Below are 16,561 nucleotides of genomic sequence, written 5' to 3' on the forward strand. Positions count from 1 at the left end.
CCGCAGAGCTCACCTCCCCCCATCCCCCCCACCCCCGGGAACCTGGGCCTCGCAAGGTGCTGACGGCACGCGGATCCGGAGCCAGAAGGTCTGATTCTGCTGGCTCCTCACTGCAAACTTGGAACAATCAATCAGCCTTCTTGAGAGCCTTTTCCTTCGGCTTGTCAAACGGGAATAAGCACACACATCTCACGGCAGGAGGGGGGTGGTGTTGGGAGGGCCCCGCGCGGGATGGGTGCAAAGTGCTGGGGAGAGCACAGAACCTGCTGGGGTTGTGGTTATTGCTACGTTTCCCAAGGCTGGGCTCCGTGTGCTTAGTAAGACTCTGAGGACCCAGGGCTGTAGGCAGACTCTCCTTTCCCTATTCCCGGAAGACGCCTCCAGATCCTCGGGAAAGCCACACTTGTGCCCCGAGTGTGTTCTTGGGTTCTGCCAAGTGAGAGTGGGAATAAGACCACGCATGCCAGAGACCCAGGAGAGGGATGCCCCTCCACCCGGCATGCACTGACCGGGCAGCTTTATTTCCAGGCTGCGAATTAAGATAATCTAGAAGAACCATCGGGAGGCGGCTCAGAGAGTGGAAAGGCAGTTTTTCCCCTCAATAAATTTTGAATAGGTATACTTGAAAAATCACTGGGGCTTCTATGGCCCAAACAAACAGTCTCCGTTGAAAAGAGCCACATTCAGGTTTTTTTCTGTGTGTGCTTTTTAAATAAAATAAAAGTACAGACGGAGGAATGACAGCGAAGTTTTAAACTACCCCGATGTTAAAGAAAAAAAGACATCGATAGTTTTTTTTTTAATCCATTGCACCTTTATTGTTTACTCTGTTCACTGTTCAGAATTTTCATACAGTCTTTCTAGAATCACAAAGAACCTGGTAGATAGCTCCCTCCCCCTGACATCCCGTTTTATTTCTAGCCAGCCTCCTCTGGTCCCTCGTCATTATTTGTATGATATTCTGTCAGTGTCCAAGGAGTTCGCAAGGGTTATTTATTTTTATGAAGGAGGGGGGAGGGAGGGGTGCAGAGCTGGCCCTTAGCAAAGCCATCGGGTTTGTGACCTGACCCCGAGGGCCCTTTCCTGCGCCTTCCCCTCCTGCGCATTTCCTCTCTTTCCAGCAGCCCAGCCCAGTCCTGGCTGGGCTAAAGAAATGATCAGATCAGGGGTTTCAGCCACATGATCTCTCTGAGCCCTCCCGTCTTCTACAATACTGGGAAAAGACCCCTCCATCTCACAGGGTTACAGGGGAAATTCAATGACCTAAGGAATATAAAGTGCCTGGCACACAATGTGCCCTAAATGCAGGTCTACTTCCTTCCGGTAGGGAAGAGAAGACACCTGATGAATGATGTCAGAGCCAGGCGCTCAGGGGCATTTGTTTCATAAAAGAACCTGGTCCCTTACAAGAGCACAACAAATGACTCTCTAATGGTGGAATTCCAGATACCACAACAAGGGGAGAGAGAGGTCTGGCAGTAGAGACCTGCTGGGCGTCATTTGAACCCAGCGAGGCTTCTTTACTGCTTTTTTCGTCCATGGACAAGTCTGGCACTGGCAAAAGGAATTGTGACCCTCTTTGTCACAGCCAGGCAAAGGCCCGTCTCAGGGAGCCGGGAGAACAGGGCAAATTCATATATATCCACCCATCCCTACCAGGGAGGAAGTAGCTTCGTGTGGGTGTAAACTGGGAGCTTTAAGAAGCACAGCAATCTTTTGGGGGTGATCGTTCCGTCCCCTTCTTGTGCCCTTAAACAGTCACCTGTCATAGGGGTGTCCTTGCAGCCTGAAACACCCAGATGAGCTCTCACGGTGGGGAGTGAGTCCACGAGCCATTTACACCCACCTACTTTGAAAAAGGTCCCAGGCAGCTAACTAAGGAATTATGTACCTGTGCTGGTCTCCACCCCTCGTTCTCCCTACCTTGCATGACATGTGGCCATTAAAATAAAAATCTGATCAACGAATGGTCACAAGCATGAAATAATAATGCTGCCACGAAGAAGCTGAATATTCCGTCCTAGAGTTGATCTGTGAATACAGTTGCCCTCTCCCCTTCCAGGATAGTCTTTTTTACATTTCTTAGAAGCTGATCTATCACTCAGCCCTTGTTCATGCAAAATTCTCAATAAGGATATGGTGCAACTAAGGTCCTCATGCCCACGATCGTTTTAGATCTCCCATATAACAATAAAAAGCTGCTCAACGGACAATCTTAAAACATGCATTGGCCAGGACCATGGCTGGTATTATGGGAAAATGTCCTCCAGACCAAAAAGGGGGACAGAGTGAGAGAGGGAGAAAGAGAGAGAGAAGGTAGAAGATTGAAGATGTTCAAAGCAGGACTAGAATGGCTATACCACAGAGAACACCCGCAGCCTACGGGGCGAAGCAGATAAAACCAAAGAAGGCTCTAGGACTCCAGGAGCGCCTCTCCAAATATTTGGTTCATGCTAAAAAATAGAGCACATTTATTAAAAATATATATTTATAAACCTTGATATGAACAGATACACACGTCAAGCCAATGAAAAAAGAAAAATAAGTTATCTCCCCAGTATCAAATAGTTAGACACTTTTGATGTATGGGATGTGTGTCAAAGGGCTTCCCCTGGGGGTTTTTCGTCCTGAACGGCTCGTCGAGTGGAGGCGAAGCGAGTGTCCTGGGAGACGCACCCACGAGCCGTGCTGCCCTGTTCCTCTTTCCTGAGGCGTGAGATCCATCAGAGGTCTGGGATCATGAGTTTCTGCACCCATCTGCTGACCGACGGCATCAAAAGCTGGTCTTCCGAGCGGTCTCTGGGGCCCCGGGCCAAAGACGCGGAGTTCCTTGTTGTGTGAATGAGTTTTGTTGGATTCATTGTGCTTTAGTGTCTGCTCCTATCAGCAGGATTGGTTTGTTTGTGTGACCCTTTTATAAAGTTCGAAGGTGCATTTGTTCGAGCAGCGTGTGTAGGTCAAGCCTGCTTGTTTGCACAGCGTCCGATCACGGATCTGTCGACACACAGGACTCCCGTCTTTCGGCCAAGCACCCTCCGGGCCATTCACAGAGTGGTGTATATGTATACAAATATGATAACAATCAGGTTCAGAATGGTCCCGATAATCCCCAGCATGGCCAAGACACTCTCTTCCTTACACTCTCTCTCCTGGCCTTCTCTGTCCTCCTCATTTCCACTCGTGATTACCATCTTGGTGGCAAATGTCTTTATCTTCCGCCCCAGGCTAACCTGTAACGGGAAAGAGGCAGCACAAGAGATTATCAGTTCCTAGCATCCTCTCCATAGCAGGGCAGACCCCGCGGGAGGGGATTTCATGCCTGGGTACTAGAGCTTGTGTGGGAGCGTAAAATCCCCCATGGATCCAATTTTGGGACACACCGCTCTGGGCCGCGGAGGAAGAGCAGAGCGTGTGGCCTGTCGATTTCAAGGATGGCCTGACTGTCCTGACACTGGCAAGAAGAGATCAGCCGGGGGCTCCAGCTGGGGGGCCACCTACTCTTCTGAGCTTGTTCTCTCCCTGTTTCCTTGAAGCAGAAACAGAGGCCACTGCATAGCAGTCTGGCATCCGGGAATTTCCCACGCATTCACGTATGAGATCCCACCCAGGAAATGCACAGCACTGCATCCATACAAAGAAGACACAATAAACACAATATGCTACGGGAATGCTGGTTGCAGGGTGGGCAGGGGTGGCCGGGACCTGGGGAAGGTGATATCCTGGGACCAGAGGGCACGGCAAGGGGATGAGAAGACCACCATAAGAAACTTGCATAGCCTCTAGGAGGAGTATAAATTGGTACAGCCATTCTGGAAAGTTCCTTGGAATTACCTAAAAAATCCAAGAGACACATACTGTAAAACTGGGCGGGGCACCTGTTCTCCCAGGTGTAGACCCTAGAGAAATCCCTGCTCCTGTGCACCTGGGGACTGGATGGGACACGCCTACAAGCTTTATGACAGCAGAGGATCAGAAGCTACCCAAACATGCACCAAGTATAGAACAGATGGACACGTGGTGGTCCGGGCACGAGACATGCCTGGACACAATGGAATATTACACAGCAGTGAAATGAATGAACTGAACGTACAAGTGACAACGTGGATGAAACCCCAACACATAATGCAGAATGAAAGGACATAGCGCAGAGGACTTTGTATGTGTGAGTCAATGCATAAAGGCTTAAAACAGGCAAAACCAAACAATATGGTGTTTAGAGACATAGATTTTTTTTTTAACGATTTTATTTATTTATTTGAGAGAGAGAGAGAGTGTGTGTGCACAGAGGGAGAGTGAAAGGGAGAAACAGGCTCCCCACTGAGCAGTGAGCCCCATGCGGGACTTGATCCCAGAACCCTGGGATCATGACCTAAGCCAAAGGCAGATGCTTAACGACTGAGCCACCCAAGCACCCCATAGATTTGGTTTTTATAGAAAGCAAGGAAATAATTAATGATTAAATTCTGGAGACAGGCATCTCACAGGTAAGGACAAAGTGGGAGGCCATTTAGAGGGAGTACCAAGAACCTTCAACACACTGGCCATTTCCCATTTGTTACGCTGGGTGGGGAACCCTCGGGTGTTCATTTTTATCCTTACACTCTGAACTATATTCGTAGGTTTCAGATTTGTTTGCATGACGAATTTTGCAGTCACTAAAATCTTTTCTTTTTTTATTCTCTAAGATAATAAACATGGTCGTCCAGGGGAAACTGGTGGGTAGCTGGAGCCTTCTATGCTTCCTCTTTTCAGAGCCAGAAAGTGTTTCATGCTCTGGGGTTGTGATGGTTAATTTTGTGTGTCAACTTGACTGGGTCATGGGGTCCCCTGGCATTTGTCAAATACTATTCTGGGTGTCTCTGTAAAGGTGTTTCTGGATGAGATTAACATTTCAATTGGTAGACTGAGTAAAGCAGGTGGTGGCTCTTCCTAAAGTGGGTGGGCCTCATCTAATCAGTTGAAGACATAGATACAACAAAAGGGCTGAGTAGGAGGAATTTCTCTTGCCTGACCGCCTTTGAGCTGGGACTTCAGCTTTCCCCTGCCTTTGAATTCAAACTGAAACACTGGTTCTTCCTGGGTCTTGAGCTTGCTTGCCTTCGTACTGAAACTAAACCCATCGGCTCTCCTGAGTCTCCGGGTTGCTGACTCACCCTGCAGATCTTGAGACCTGCCAGCCTCCATAATGACATGAGCCAATTCCTTAGAGTAAATCTCTTTTTATCTATATCTATCTATCACCAATCTATCATCTTTCTTACTGTTTCTGTTTTCTCTGGAGAACTGACTAATACAGGGGTCAAAAGATATCTCGGGGCCAATATCCAGGAAGGATCACAAACAGGAATCCAGGAAGGTGGGGGGTGTGGCTGCAAAGTGAAATGTCTGCACACCCCTTCCTCTGGGCACATGAACCCCTGAGAGGGCTGGGTCAGGGCGTGCTAATCAAGTCTAGATTTGGAACACAGTATATGCAAGCAGACGTCTGTGTAAAGGAGAGACAGACAATCAGTGGAAACCAGGGGAATTAATGCAGCATGTATGTACGCACAAAGGAATGAATGAATGTCTTAAAGCGAAGTTTCATTTCGTTCACAGCTTTGGTATGCTAGACAGACCCAGAGTGGGATCCTACCCCTGCAGTTCAGCTAGGCAAAGCTTCCAAGGTGGATCTATTTGGTTTTCTTTTTCCTATTACAGTTTTTAATGATGCGTAACACACACACAGAAAAGTGCACAGACCTTAAATGTACAGCTTGACCAATGTTCACATCTATTTAGCCAGCATCAAGATCAAGAAACAGAACCTTCCGGTACCCCAGGAGGCCCCCGTGGCACCCGATTTCATTTACTATCCTCTCTCCCTTCTCCCCACCCAGTGGCCCCAGAACCATTATCCTGACTTCTACACCTGAGGTTAGTTTCACGTGTTTGTAAATTTTATACAAATAGAATCATACAGCATGTCCTCTTCTGAGTCTGTTTTTTTCCCCCCTCAGTGTTCTGTGGGTGAAATTCACCCGTGGTGTGTGTAGCTGCAGCTCCTTGATTCTTATTGAGAACAGTATCCCATAAACAGACTCACAATTTAGGTCTCTATCTACTGCTGATGGACATTTGGGTTGCTTCCAGTTTGAAGCCATTATTCTGCTCTGAACATTCTTGCACGTGTCTGTTGGCACACCTAAGTTTGCACTTTCCCCTATGTTTTAAACATATAAAATTTTTCAACATACAGCAAAAAAAAAAAAAAAATTACAGTGAGCATCCATACACACACCATCTACATTCCACCATTAACACGTTACTCTACTTGCTTTATCAAATATCTATCCCTGTGTCTACCCATCCATCTCCTTTTTTGGGTGTATTTCAAAGTAAATTGCAAATATTATTACACTCCCCCTTAAATACTACCGCATGCATATATTAACCAGAGTTCAGTATTTGTTTGCAATTATTTCTTTTGACATAAAACTTCTATGTGTGCAATTTCCTATCGACTACCTACACCCAGGAGGGGAACTGCTGAGGCGTAGGGGTGCATGCATACCAGTTTATTAGACAGTGCTAAATAGTTTCTCAAAGGGGTTGTATCGGCTTGCTTGTTTGTGAATGCTAGAAAGATCGCCTCTTTTCCTCTGGTGATTCCACGGCGCAGCCTCTGCAGGAGGTCATGAGAAAATACAAGTACTTCCAAATCCACTGCTTTCTCTGCTCTGGACAGACCTTATCCAAGTACCACTTATCTCTTGGTGGGTTTCTTGCTTCTTGTAGTCTCTTTAGCTAGACTTTGAGCCTCGAGTGGGCAAGCTGCTGAACGTCGACCTCCCAGCACGGTGCCTGGCACGGGACAGGCGCTGGGAGAAGGGTGTGGAATGAATGAGTGGGTGCTGCACAGGGACCTGGCATCTCCCTGTCTCTGCAGGGCAGTGAACGGATCGCCACGGTTGGTCTAAAGAGACGCAGTTAGTGCTGCCCTTAAAACCAAAGACCCATCATCACAGTCACTCAAGCAAAACCAAGTGCCTGTCACAGAGGCAGCTTGGTTTCAAGGCTTAATTTAGCCTCTTCCCTGAGTTAACCCGAGATAGCTCTGACTCAGGAGGAAGTGGAGGAGAATAATCAGGTTGACTGTGTTTACTTTCTGAGGACTCTGCAGCAGACCAAGGGCCTGGGAGAGGCCTTCTCCGCCCCAAGAAAGTTCTACTCCTAAGCCTGTTTCTACAGTGCTTGACTCATCAGCCTCAAGTTCCCTGGAGGAACCATGTCGGCCACGTAGCTGGATGGCCAAGGGAGCTACTGAGGGCTTCCTAGGAGAGAAGTGGTTGGAACATTCTTTTCTTTGGAAGAAGTTGTCTGGCCAGAGTGTGAGGATAGAAAGCGGGAGATTAGCTTGGAAGCCATAGGAGTAATTGACTTGGGAGGGGAAGACAAAACCAAAATAAGACAGAAAGCCAAGGCTGGGGTTGGGCAACGTGTGACATGAAGCTTGCTGCTCAGGTATACGTTCACTCCCTCACTCCCTCCCTCCCTCCCTCCTCCATCATTCGATCCTCCCTGCAGGGACTTGGTGGGAGGGGAATGGGGAGTGACTGCTGATGAGAAAGGCACTTCTTTTGGGGGTGATAAAAAGGTTCTAAAACAGATTTTGGTGATGGTTGCACAACTCCCTGTAGATACTGAAACCACTGAACCATACACTTTAAACAGATGAATTTTGTGGTTTGCAGATTGTATCTTTTTTAAAATTTTATTTTATTATGTTAATCACCATACATTACATCATTAGTTTTTGATGTAGTGTTCCATGATTCATTGTTTGCATTTAACACCCAGTGCTCCATTCAATACGTGTCCTCTTTAATACCCATGGGGGGTGGGAGGGATGAGGTGGCTGGGTGATAGACACTGGGGAGGGTATGTGCTATGGTGAGTGCTGTGAATTGTGTAAGACTGATGAATCACAGGGGCGCCTGGGTGGCTCAGATGGTTAAGTGTCGCCTTCGGCTCAGGTCATGATCCCAGGATCCTGGGATCGAGCCCCACATCGGGCTCCTTGCTCAGCGGGAAGCCTGCTTCTCCCTCTCCTTCTACTGCTCCCCCTGCTTGTGCTCTCTCGCTCTCTCTGTCAAATAAATAAAATCTTAAAAAAAAAAAAAAGACTGATGAATCACAGACCTGTACCTCTGAAACAAATAACACATCATACGCTAAAAAAAAAAAGGAAGATAGTAGGAAGGGAAAAATGAAGGGGGCAAAATCAGAGGGGGAGATGAACCATGAGAGACTATGGACTCTGCAGATTGTATCTTTTTTTTTTTTTCTTAAAGATTTTATTTATTTATTTGACAGAGAGAGACACAGCGAGAGAGGGAACACAAGCAAGGGGAGTGGGAGAGGGAGAAGCAGGCTCCCCGTAGAGCAGGGAGCCGGATGTGGGACTCGATCCCAGGACCCTGGGATCATGACCTGAGCCGAAGGCAGTCGCTTAACCGACTGAGCCACCTAGGCGCCCTCTGCAGATTGTATCTTAATGAAGATTTATTTTAAATTATTTATTGAAAATGTAAAAATATCTCAAAAGTCTATTTTATTTTATTATTTTTAAGATTTATTTATTTATGGACTATAGAGACAGGGAGAGAGAAAGGGAGAGAGAGAGTGCATGCACACACACACAGGGGGAGGAGCAAAGGGAGAGGGGGAGAATCTCAAGCAGACTCCCCGCTCAGCATGGAGCCTGAGGCGGGGCTCAATCTCATGACCCTGAGATCATGACCTGCTGAAATAGTCAGATGCTCAACCGACTGAGCCACCCAGGCGTTCCACAAAAGTCTATTTCAAGAGGTTAGCATTTGCAATAGTATCTGAAAGACAAAGTATCTAGAAATAAATCTAACAAAAAATGTGTAAAATCTTTATAAAGAATATCAGAAAACTTTACTAACAGACACAAAATTAGACCAATATAAAAAGGGAGATGGGGCGCCTGGCCGGCTGTCGGGAGAGCATGCAACTCTTGTTCTCGGGGTTGTTGAGTTCAAGCCCCATGCTGGGTGTAGAGATTATTTAAAAATAAAATCTTTAAAAAAAAGGGAGCTATACCATCTTCATGGAGTGTAAGATTCCATATCATGAAAGCACCAGTTCCCTCCCAAGGTGATCTACAGATTCGCTGTAATTCCAGTCAGTTTCTTCGAGGTTTTTGATGTTATTTGACAGGCTGATTCTAAAATGTGTATCAAAGTGCAAAGGGACTAAAGAAGAATGAGGTAGGGGGATGTGCCTCAAAAGGCATCAAGAATTATGATGATGCTTTAGTAATGACGTCTTAGACAAAGAGGCCAAAAGAACAGAAACAGAGCTTCAAGTGCATGGGCAGTGCTGATCAGAGGGAGGAAATGGGTTTTTGGATAAATAGTGCTGGAATAACTAAGTATCCAGGGGGGGGAAAATGCAATCTCGAACCAGTAGTTCATCCATTCCCGATGGATTACAGACAACTATGAAAGGGAAAACTGAAGAACTTTTAGAAGGCAATATAAGTGACCATCTTCATGATGTTGTGGTAGAGGTTATCTTAATAAGACATAAAAGCTCACGCTGTAAGAGAAAATATTAATAAAGCCAATAACATTAAACTGAATGTTTATCAAAAATAGCATAAAAACGTGAAGAGTTAAATCACCAACAGGGATATACACGTATCCTATATATACCATATATACCATGTATATCATACATGTCATGGTAAAGTCAAGTCAGTAAGAAATGCTAAACTTCCAGTAGAAAACTTGGCAAAAACCATGTTCAGGAATTTCTCAAAAGAGTGAATAACTATAAAGAAGCTAAACCTCAGTAATCAGAAAAATGTAAGGAGCTACCACCCAACAGCCATCAGACTGGCAAGAACAAAAAGATCCAACAAACCACCCAACGCTAACAAGACTAAGACTCTGAGGCAAGACCACAGGCTGGTTGCTGTCACTCTGGACAACAGGATGACATCATCTTGCAAAGCTGAACATACTCAGACCCTGTGACCCCCCATCCCACCTCTGGGCACCCATCTGCACCTATGTACCAGGTTATGCAGCCCAGAATGTTCGTGAACAGCGTGAGTGACATGCTGGAGACGACACAAATGTCCATCCCCAGGGGCCTGGACCTACTGTCCTATTTCATACATGGGAATTACATACAGCAGTGAAAATGCCAGAACACACATGCATGGGTCGTTAACACAGCATGGCAAGAAAAGGCATACCACCAAAGATGCATGAAGGGTGTTTCCCTTTATAAGAAGTTCAGGAACATGCAAAATCCAAAAATACGTTGTCCAGAGATACAAATGTGATAAAATTATAAGGAAAAGCGAGACACTCATAAACACAAAGGCCGGGCAACCAGTATAGTGAGTGGAAAGGGGCAGTGGATGGGGTCGGGGAGGGGCGCTCAGGGAACCCCAGAACTACTGGTAATAGTTCTTAAGCTGGATAGTGGCTATATGAGTATTTGTTCTTTATACTTGACATTTTTAAAAGATGCTTCTGTTAACTAATAATAATAAATCAATTAATGAAATCATAAGTATGACAGTGGAATAACTTATTAATAGTAAAACAATACTGATGAAAACAGATTAAGAATTAATCCCCGCTAAGGGGTCATCATGGCCACGGCTCCAGAATGAGCCTCCGTGGGCTGCCACCTGGGAGCCTAGAGCCAACCTGACTTCTGTCCTTTTTCAGATTCTGTTCACCATTCCTTCTATCCCATGAGCAACCTTGTACAACCACCCTGATAAACAGCGCGGTTTCGCTGAAGGCAGTCAGAACCCATTTCTTATCGATGTCTGCCGTTTACAACCACGGAACTTTTACTCACGCAGAAGACACATCCAAGTGTATTTTGTTTGCTTCCTCATTTGACCTTTGAATCCCCCCAGACGCGCTCCATTAAGTGCTTCCCGAATACCTCCCATGGCTCTGGGACTTTGCACGGTCAGGACAGCTCATTCCACCTGCTGACAGCTCCACTTTACTTATTTATTTTTTTAAAGATTTTATTTATTCATTTGAGACACAGAGATACAGAGAGAGAGAGAGAGAAAGCATGAGCAGGGAGAGAGGCAGAGGGAGAGGGAGAAGCAGGCTCCTTGCTGAGCCAGGAGCCCGATGTGGGGCTCGATCCCAAGACTCTGGGATCATGACCTGAGCCGAAGGCAGACGCTTAACCATCTGAGCCACCCAGGCGCCCCAACAGCTCCGCTTTAAAATGGCACATCCTTGCTGTAGTCTGTGCCCGCTGGAACAACGGGTATAACTTGGAACCAAACAAAAACACATCATCGTTGTCGTCTGCAGGCCAACACTCAGGTTTTGAAAAGACGAAATGATAAGTCTGGCCTTAAATACATCAGAGATCCCATCCTGGCTCCGGGAGGCCCCCCAGCTGAGTGACTGGGGCAAGCCACTTCGGCTCCCTGAGACTCTGTCTCCTCATCTGTGAAATGGGAGGAATCATTAGCTCGTAGGATTAGAGATAAAGGCTGCAAACCGCCCAGCTGCTTTTCACCAGCCAAGCACCCCCATTCCCTACCTGTCCCTGGGGCCCTTCCCCAGCATGATCCCCATCCTGGAAAGGCCCCTCCTAAGATCCCAGCATGTGTAAGGGAAATGTTACGCCAGGAAAGGCTTCCCCACCCCAAAGGGGACAGGCCACCCCCTCCGTCATTCCACCGCAGCATGCCCACTGGCGCTGCCGAGAGCCACATCGGCTTTGGGGCCCCCACGCTGTGCTGTGGATGCATGATGCTGTAAAGCCTCACCGTGCACCCTTCCTGTTGGAGGAAAGTGAGCGTGTTTCGAAGCCCAAAACAGGACTCTGTATTTGGATCATGTTGCATTTCTCCTGGCTGACTTCTGCTCACTGTGCCACCCTTTCTTTTTTTAAGATTTTATTTATTTATTTGAGAGAGAGAGAGGGCACAAGCAGGTGGAGAGGGAGAGGGAGAAGCAGGCTCCCCGCTGAACAGGGAACCCGATGTGGGACTTGATCCCAGGACCCTGGGATCATGACCTGAGCTGAAGGCAGACGCTTAACGACTGAGCCACCCAGGCACCCCCAGACCCTTTGAGATCATCTTGGCTCCTAGACGAACCTGCCTTCCCACAGTCCCCTCCTTCCGATAATCCACACACTGGGCGTGCACGCCCTCCCTATGGCTATCTGGGTGACCCCCTCCTGATTTTTGACCTGGTGTCCAGGTAATACTAACTTGTTCATTAGCAAGCTCCTGATGCCATCAGTCTCTTGTCTGCCTTCTCCTGCCCACATTCCTCCGTCTTTTCTACGAGGTGTCGTGAAGTCCAGCTAGGCCTTCCAGGTCCACTGGGCCAGTGACTTTGCCAGGGATGGACATGGCTGAGGGACGTCCCGTCTGGGGAATCCCCGCAGGGTCCTGGCACCGAGTGCGCCCTCTACTGGCGTGTGGGGTGCCCTCCTTGCTTCTCTTGACATCAACTTCCCAGAGCCATATTTACTAAGAGCCAAAGAGCTCCCTTCAGCAAGCTACCCCGTGGTCAATAAGAAACAGAAGATGAAAAAATCATGGGATTTTGACCTACTGAACATGGCACCGCAGTTAGATGTGATGGTGACAGAGCCCGAGTGGCAGGGAGGAGGAGGCCCGCGCTCTGAGAAGGGCAAAAACCGCAGGTTACCGTTCAGGTCCGCTTAGGGCTGGAAATCATATTGTTAAAGCCTCACTTGGACAGGAGAAAATCCAGAAATCTCCTGGAAAGCAGTTAATGTTATTTTACTTTTCTCATGTCCAAAGCACACATATACGTCCATAAAAATAGGAGGACTCCTAATGCTTCCTCTCTCCTCCGGTCCTTGGAAAACCTCACCACCCCAGGGCCAAGAAAAGGCATCTGATGTCAGGGTGCTAGGGGGCACCTCTGGGTCACCTCCCGCTGCTCGAGAAGTGGGAATTCGAGCCGGAGAGGGGGTGCTGCCGTGTGTGGGAAGGGTCCAACGGCCTTTCTGTAGCTGAGCAGAGACCTTCAGGCAGAAAGGAGTCAGCTTTCACTGAATTCTAGTAGAAACTTATTTTTCAAAATAACGCCAGTCTGGGGGTGCCTGGGCAGCTCAGTCGGTGAAGCGCCTGACTTTTGATTTCAGCTCAGGTCGTGATCTCAGGGTCGTGAGGTCGAGCCCCGCATCCGGCTCTGCGCTCAGAGGGGAGTCTCCTTGAGGTTCCCTCTCCCTCTCCCTCTGCCCCTCGCACTCATGCTCTCTCTCTCTAAAATAAATAAAATCTTTAAAAAAAATTTTTTTAAAGATTTTATTAATTTATTTGACAGAGAGAGAAGGAACACAAGCAGGGGGAGCAGTAGAAGGAGAGGGAGAAGCAGACCCCCCGCGGAGGAGGGAGCCCAATGTGGGGCTTGATCCCAGGACCCAGAGATCATGACCTGAGCCGAAGGCAGGCGCTTAACGACTGAGCGACCCAGGCACCCCTAAAATAAATAAATCTTAAAAAAAATAATGCAGTCTGGGGACTACATCTGTGCTGAAAGGCACCACACAGGCAAGACAAGGGAAGAGACCACGCCATCCAAATTCCTTCCACGACTCGCCAACTGCATTCTTTCTCTGGAGTGGCTCAGGCTCAGCTGCAGTTCCAAGTGTTTCTCCATCTCGAGAACACTTCCACCTTTGGGATGAAGAGGATGCACTCTGATCCTCTTTATGAGGATGAGCTCCTGCCTAGAAATTCAGAAACCCTGGGTGACCAATTGAACGGATGTAGCAAGAACTTCTTCCCAGAGAAGAGACCTCAGTGGTCACCTAAAACACAGCACCCTCGGGAATCTGAGGCCCGGACTTCCAACAAATATCCCCGGAGCACTCGTGCTGATCCAAGCTCCAGGCTAAGCCCCACGCAAACGCCAGTAGATGATAAGGTCTTTGGCCCTCCACAACCCCACGGCCCCATCACTCTGGCGATGTGAGCCCAGGGCACTGGGGGGCACAGAGAATGCAGGAGTCCCAGATAGAGGGGATTGTTCCTGGAAGATGGGCAGCATTGAAGTTGAGATGTGAAGGTCCAGCGGGACTCGCTCAGCGATGGTGGCAGAGGAGGGGCGTGCAGTCAGGAGGCGAACAGGTGCAAAGGACAAGCAGAAGCGTGGAAGGCAGCTGCCAGTCGGGGCAATGAAGTATTATGGCAAGCGTGCGCAGAGCAGAGGCTGCAGGAGGAAGAGGAGGCTGGAACGGGGGCTCTTGCAATCCACGCAGAAGACCTTTGGTATTTATCCAGTAGGCGAGATGCGCTCATGACGCGCACTTCATATTTACTTCCTCGATGGTACCTGTACGTGGGTGGACTCTTTTGTATGCCTCAGATACCTCAGCCTAAGTTTAAAAAACCCATTTAGCCCCTAAAATACCAGGCTGCACTAAGTAAAAGCTGGTGACCTGCTCTCCCAGAAGGAACATTTGGCTCCGGTGGCCTCTAGCTCTACCACCATTCCACAGGGAGGCCTTGCTCCTTGCCATCTGGGGCCTTGGGAGATCCGCTGGGAGCATCCCTCCAAGGAACAGGTGCCCTGCCCCGGGGCGAGGTCCTGGGCAGGTGCTGGGCTTGTCTTCAGAGCACAAACTCCTCCACATGTCCCCGTGCCCAGCCCAGGGGACCACAGAAGACCTGGCTGCCCCTGATGGCTACTAAGGGGGTGGCAGCCACGACAGCCCCGGGGCCCGGAATTTACTCCCATAAGTTCCAAAGAGTCACTGAAGACAAAGGACACTGGTAAAGCATTTAATTGGCTCAACAAAAGTTCATGATTCTTCTTCGTAACGAGTAGAGTGCTGTCCCTCATGAATTGCCGAGATGTTGCTGGATCTACCTGGGCACGTGAGGCCGATCTCTGTCATGCTGTGGCTGGTACATGGCTGCTAATGAGTAAGCACATGGTATGGGCCAAGCCCCAGACCATTCAGCCAGCCAGCCACTCTCTAGATATTTATCCAGCACCTACTATACTCCAGGTCCTATTCTAGAATATTGGGATACTGGAATACAGATAAAAATGAGTGCTCTTCCTGCTTTAGAGATAAGGAATTAAGACTCAAAATAATGACTGAACACCTACAAGACTCCAGGCAGTATTGCAGGGAGCAGGGAGAGAGCAGTGAATAAAACAAAGAACTCATCAAAAACGGAGTCGGGATTGAACTCAGCAGTCGATTCCACTACTGACGTGGCCCATCTCCTGCCCGCCCTCGAGTGTCCCCCACACCTCGTCCCACCACCCTCCCACCCCCCACCCCCGCTGAGCTTCTGCCACAGTGCCTTTGCTCACGCTCCCTTCTTGGCTTGGACAACTCCCGCTCATCCTTCCAGTCTCAGCTCCGTTGGCAGCATCTCCAAGGACCCCCCTCTTGATGTTGGGAGGCTTGCACAGGCTGCATCTGAGCATCTTCTGACTGATTCTGTAACTAAATCTAGAGCCTTCCCCACCGAACTGTGAGCTCCTCAGGAGGGACAGGCCTGGGTCTGATTCATCTCCATGTCCCCCTGCCCCCGTGCCTGGAATACCAATGGTGCTCAGTGTATTGAGTAAGTGAATGAATGAAAAGAGGGGCCTCAAGTGAGCCTGGGGAGCCCAGCTTCCAGGCCAGGGGAGGGAAAGTCATGGAAGGCAGCAGAGTGGATGGCAGGAACACTCCCGACCACCCAGCTGGGCCTCACAAGAAAGAGACAAGAAGTGAGGGGAACCTGTGTCAAACGAGACACCCTCTTTCCCGACTCTCCAAGCAGGGGTAAGCCAGAGCTGACAGGCTGGGCTAGTTAGTGTGGGGGGTGGTGGCTGAGGGTGGGGATGTATGGTGGGGAGACCAAGCGTTCATCAGCCCTGAGGCCAGGTCAGAAGGACCGCTCCTGCCCCAGCAGCTCCTGGCCTCTTCCTTCTCTTGAGTGCCAAGTGTCACACTCAGAGCCCTGGACAGAGTGGGATCCACCTTCCTGCTCTGCTCCTACATGTGAAAGAGCCTGGGTAAACCTCCCTGGACTCCATTTGTCCATGTGACCAAGGAGAGCAGGGACCCAGATGAGAAGGTGAGAAGGTACAAGGACCCTCGCTAGACTTGCTTCTTTCTTCCTCACCTTGAAGTCTGATGCAAAGGAGGCTTAGTTTACTGCGTGTGGAGTAAGAAAAGTTTAAATACTGATACAAAAAGAGAAAAAACAGCTCCCTGTGCTAACACTTAAGGGTAAATGAATCAGTATTTCCCTTGCTCAGATGAAAACACATTTTTTAAGTTTTTGGAAAACTGAATTATATTAGCCTAGTCTTCCCCAAGGAGCACAAGTCTGAGGTAGCTCTGTGGCAAGGCTGCTGAAACCAAGCAGTGAAAACAAGGCTCAGGCCTGTGGTCTGGTCCTCCAGCCCCACCACCAATGTCACACCCGCCTGCTATGCACCCACTTGGCCATGGACCCCACTCCATTGGCCAGTAGACTCCACCCCCAATTCCCAGGACCAGC

General features: G+C 48.6%; 1 protein-coding gene across 1 annotated transcript in view; it reads right to left on the reverse strand.

The window, feature by feature from the left end:
* Positions 1-808: 808 nt before the first annotated feature.
* The window catches only part of TUNAR (transmembrane neural differentiation associated intracellular calcium regulator), a 47,499-nt gene continuing 31,746 nt past the window's right edge, over positions 809-16,561 (reverse strand). The window contains exon 2 of the mRNA XM_081829667.1: positions 809-3,230. Within this exon, the coding sequence (XP_081685793.1) occupies positions 3,045-3,230 (186 nt within the window). The 3' untranslated portion in view covers positions 809-3,044. The remainder of the gene's footprint in view (positions 3,231-16,561) is intronic.

The sequence above is a fragment of the Leptonychotes weddellii genome, chromosome 9 (genome assembly GCF_054177405.1).
Source record: "Leptonychotes weddellii isolate Sample4059 chromosome 9, ASM5417740v2, whole genome shotgun sequence".
In the NCBI taxonomy this organism is placed as follows: Eukaryota; Metazoa; Chordata; class Mammalia; order Carnivora; family Phocidae; genus Leptonychotes; species Leptonychotes weddellii.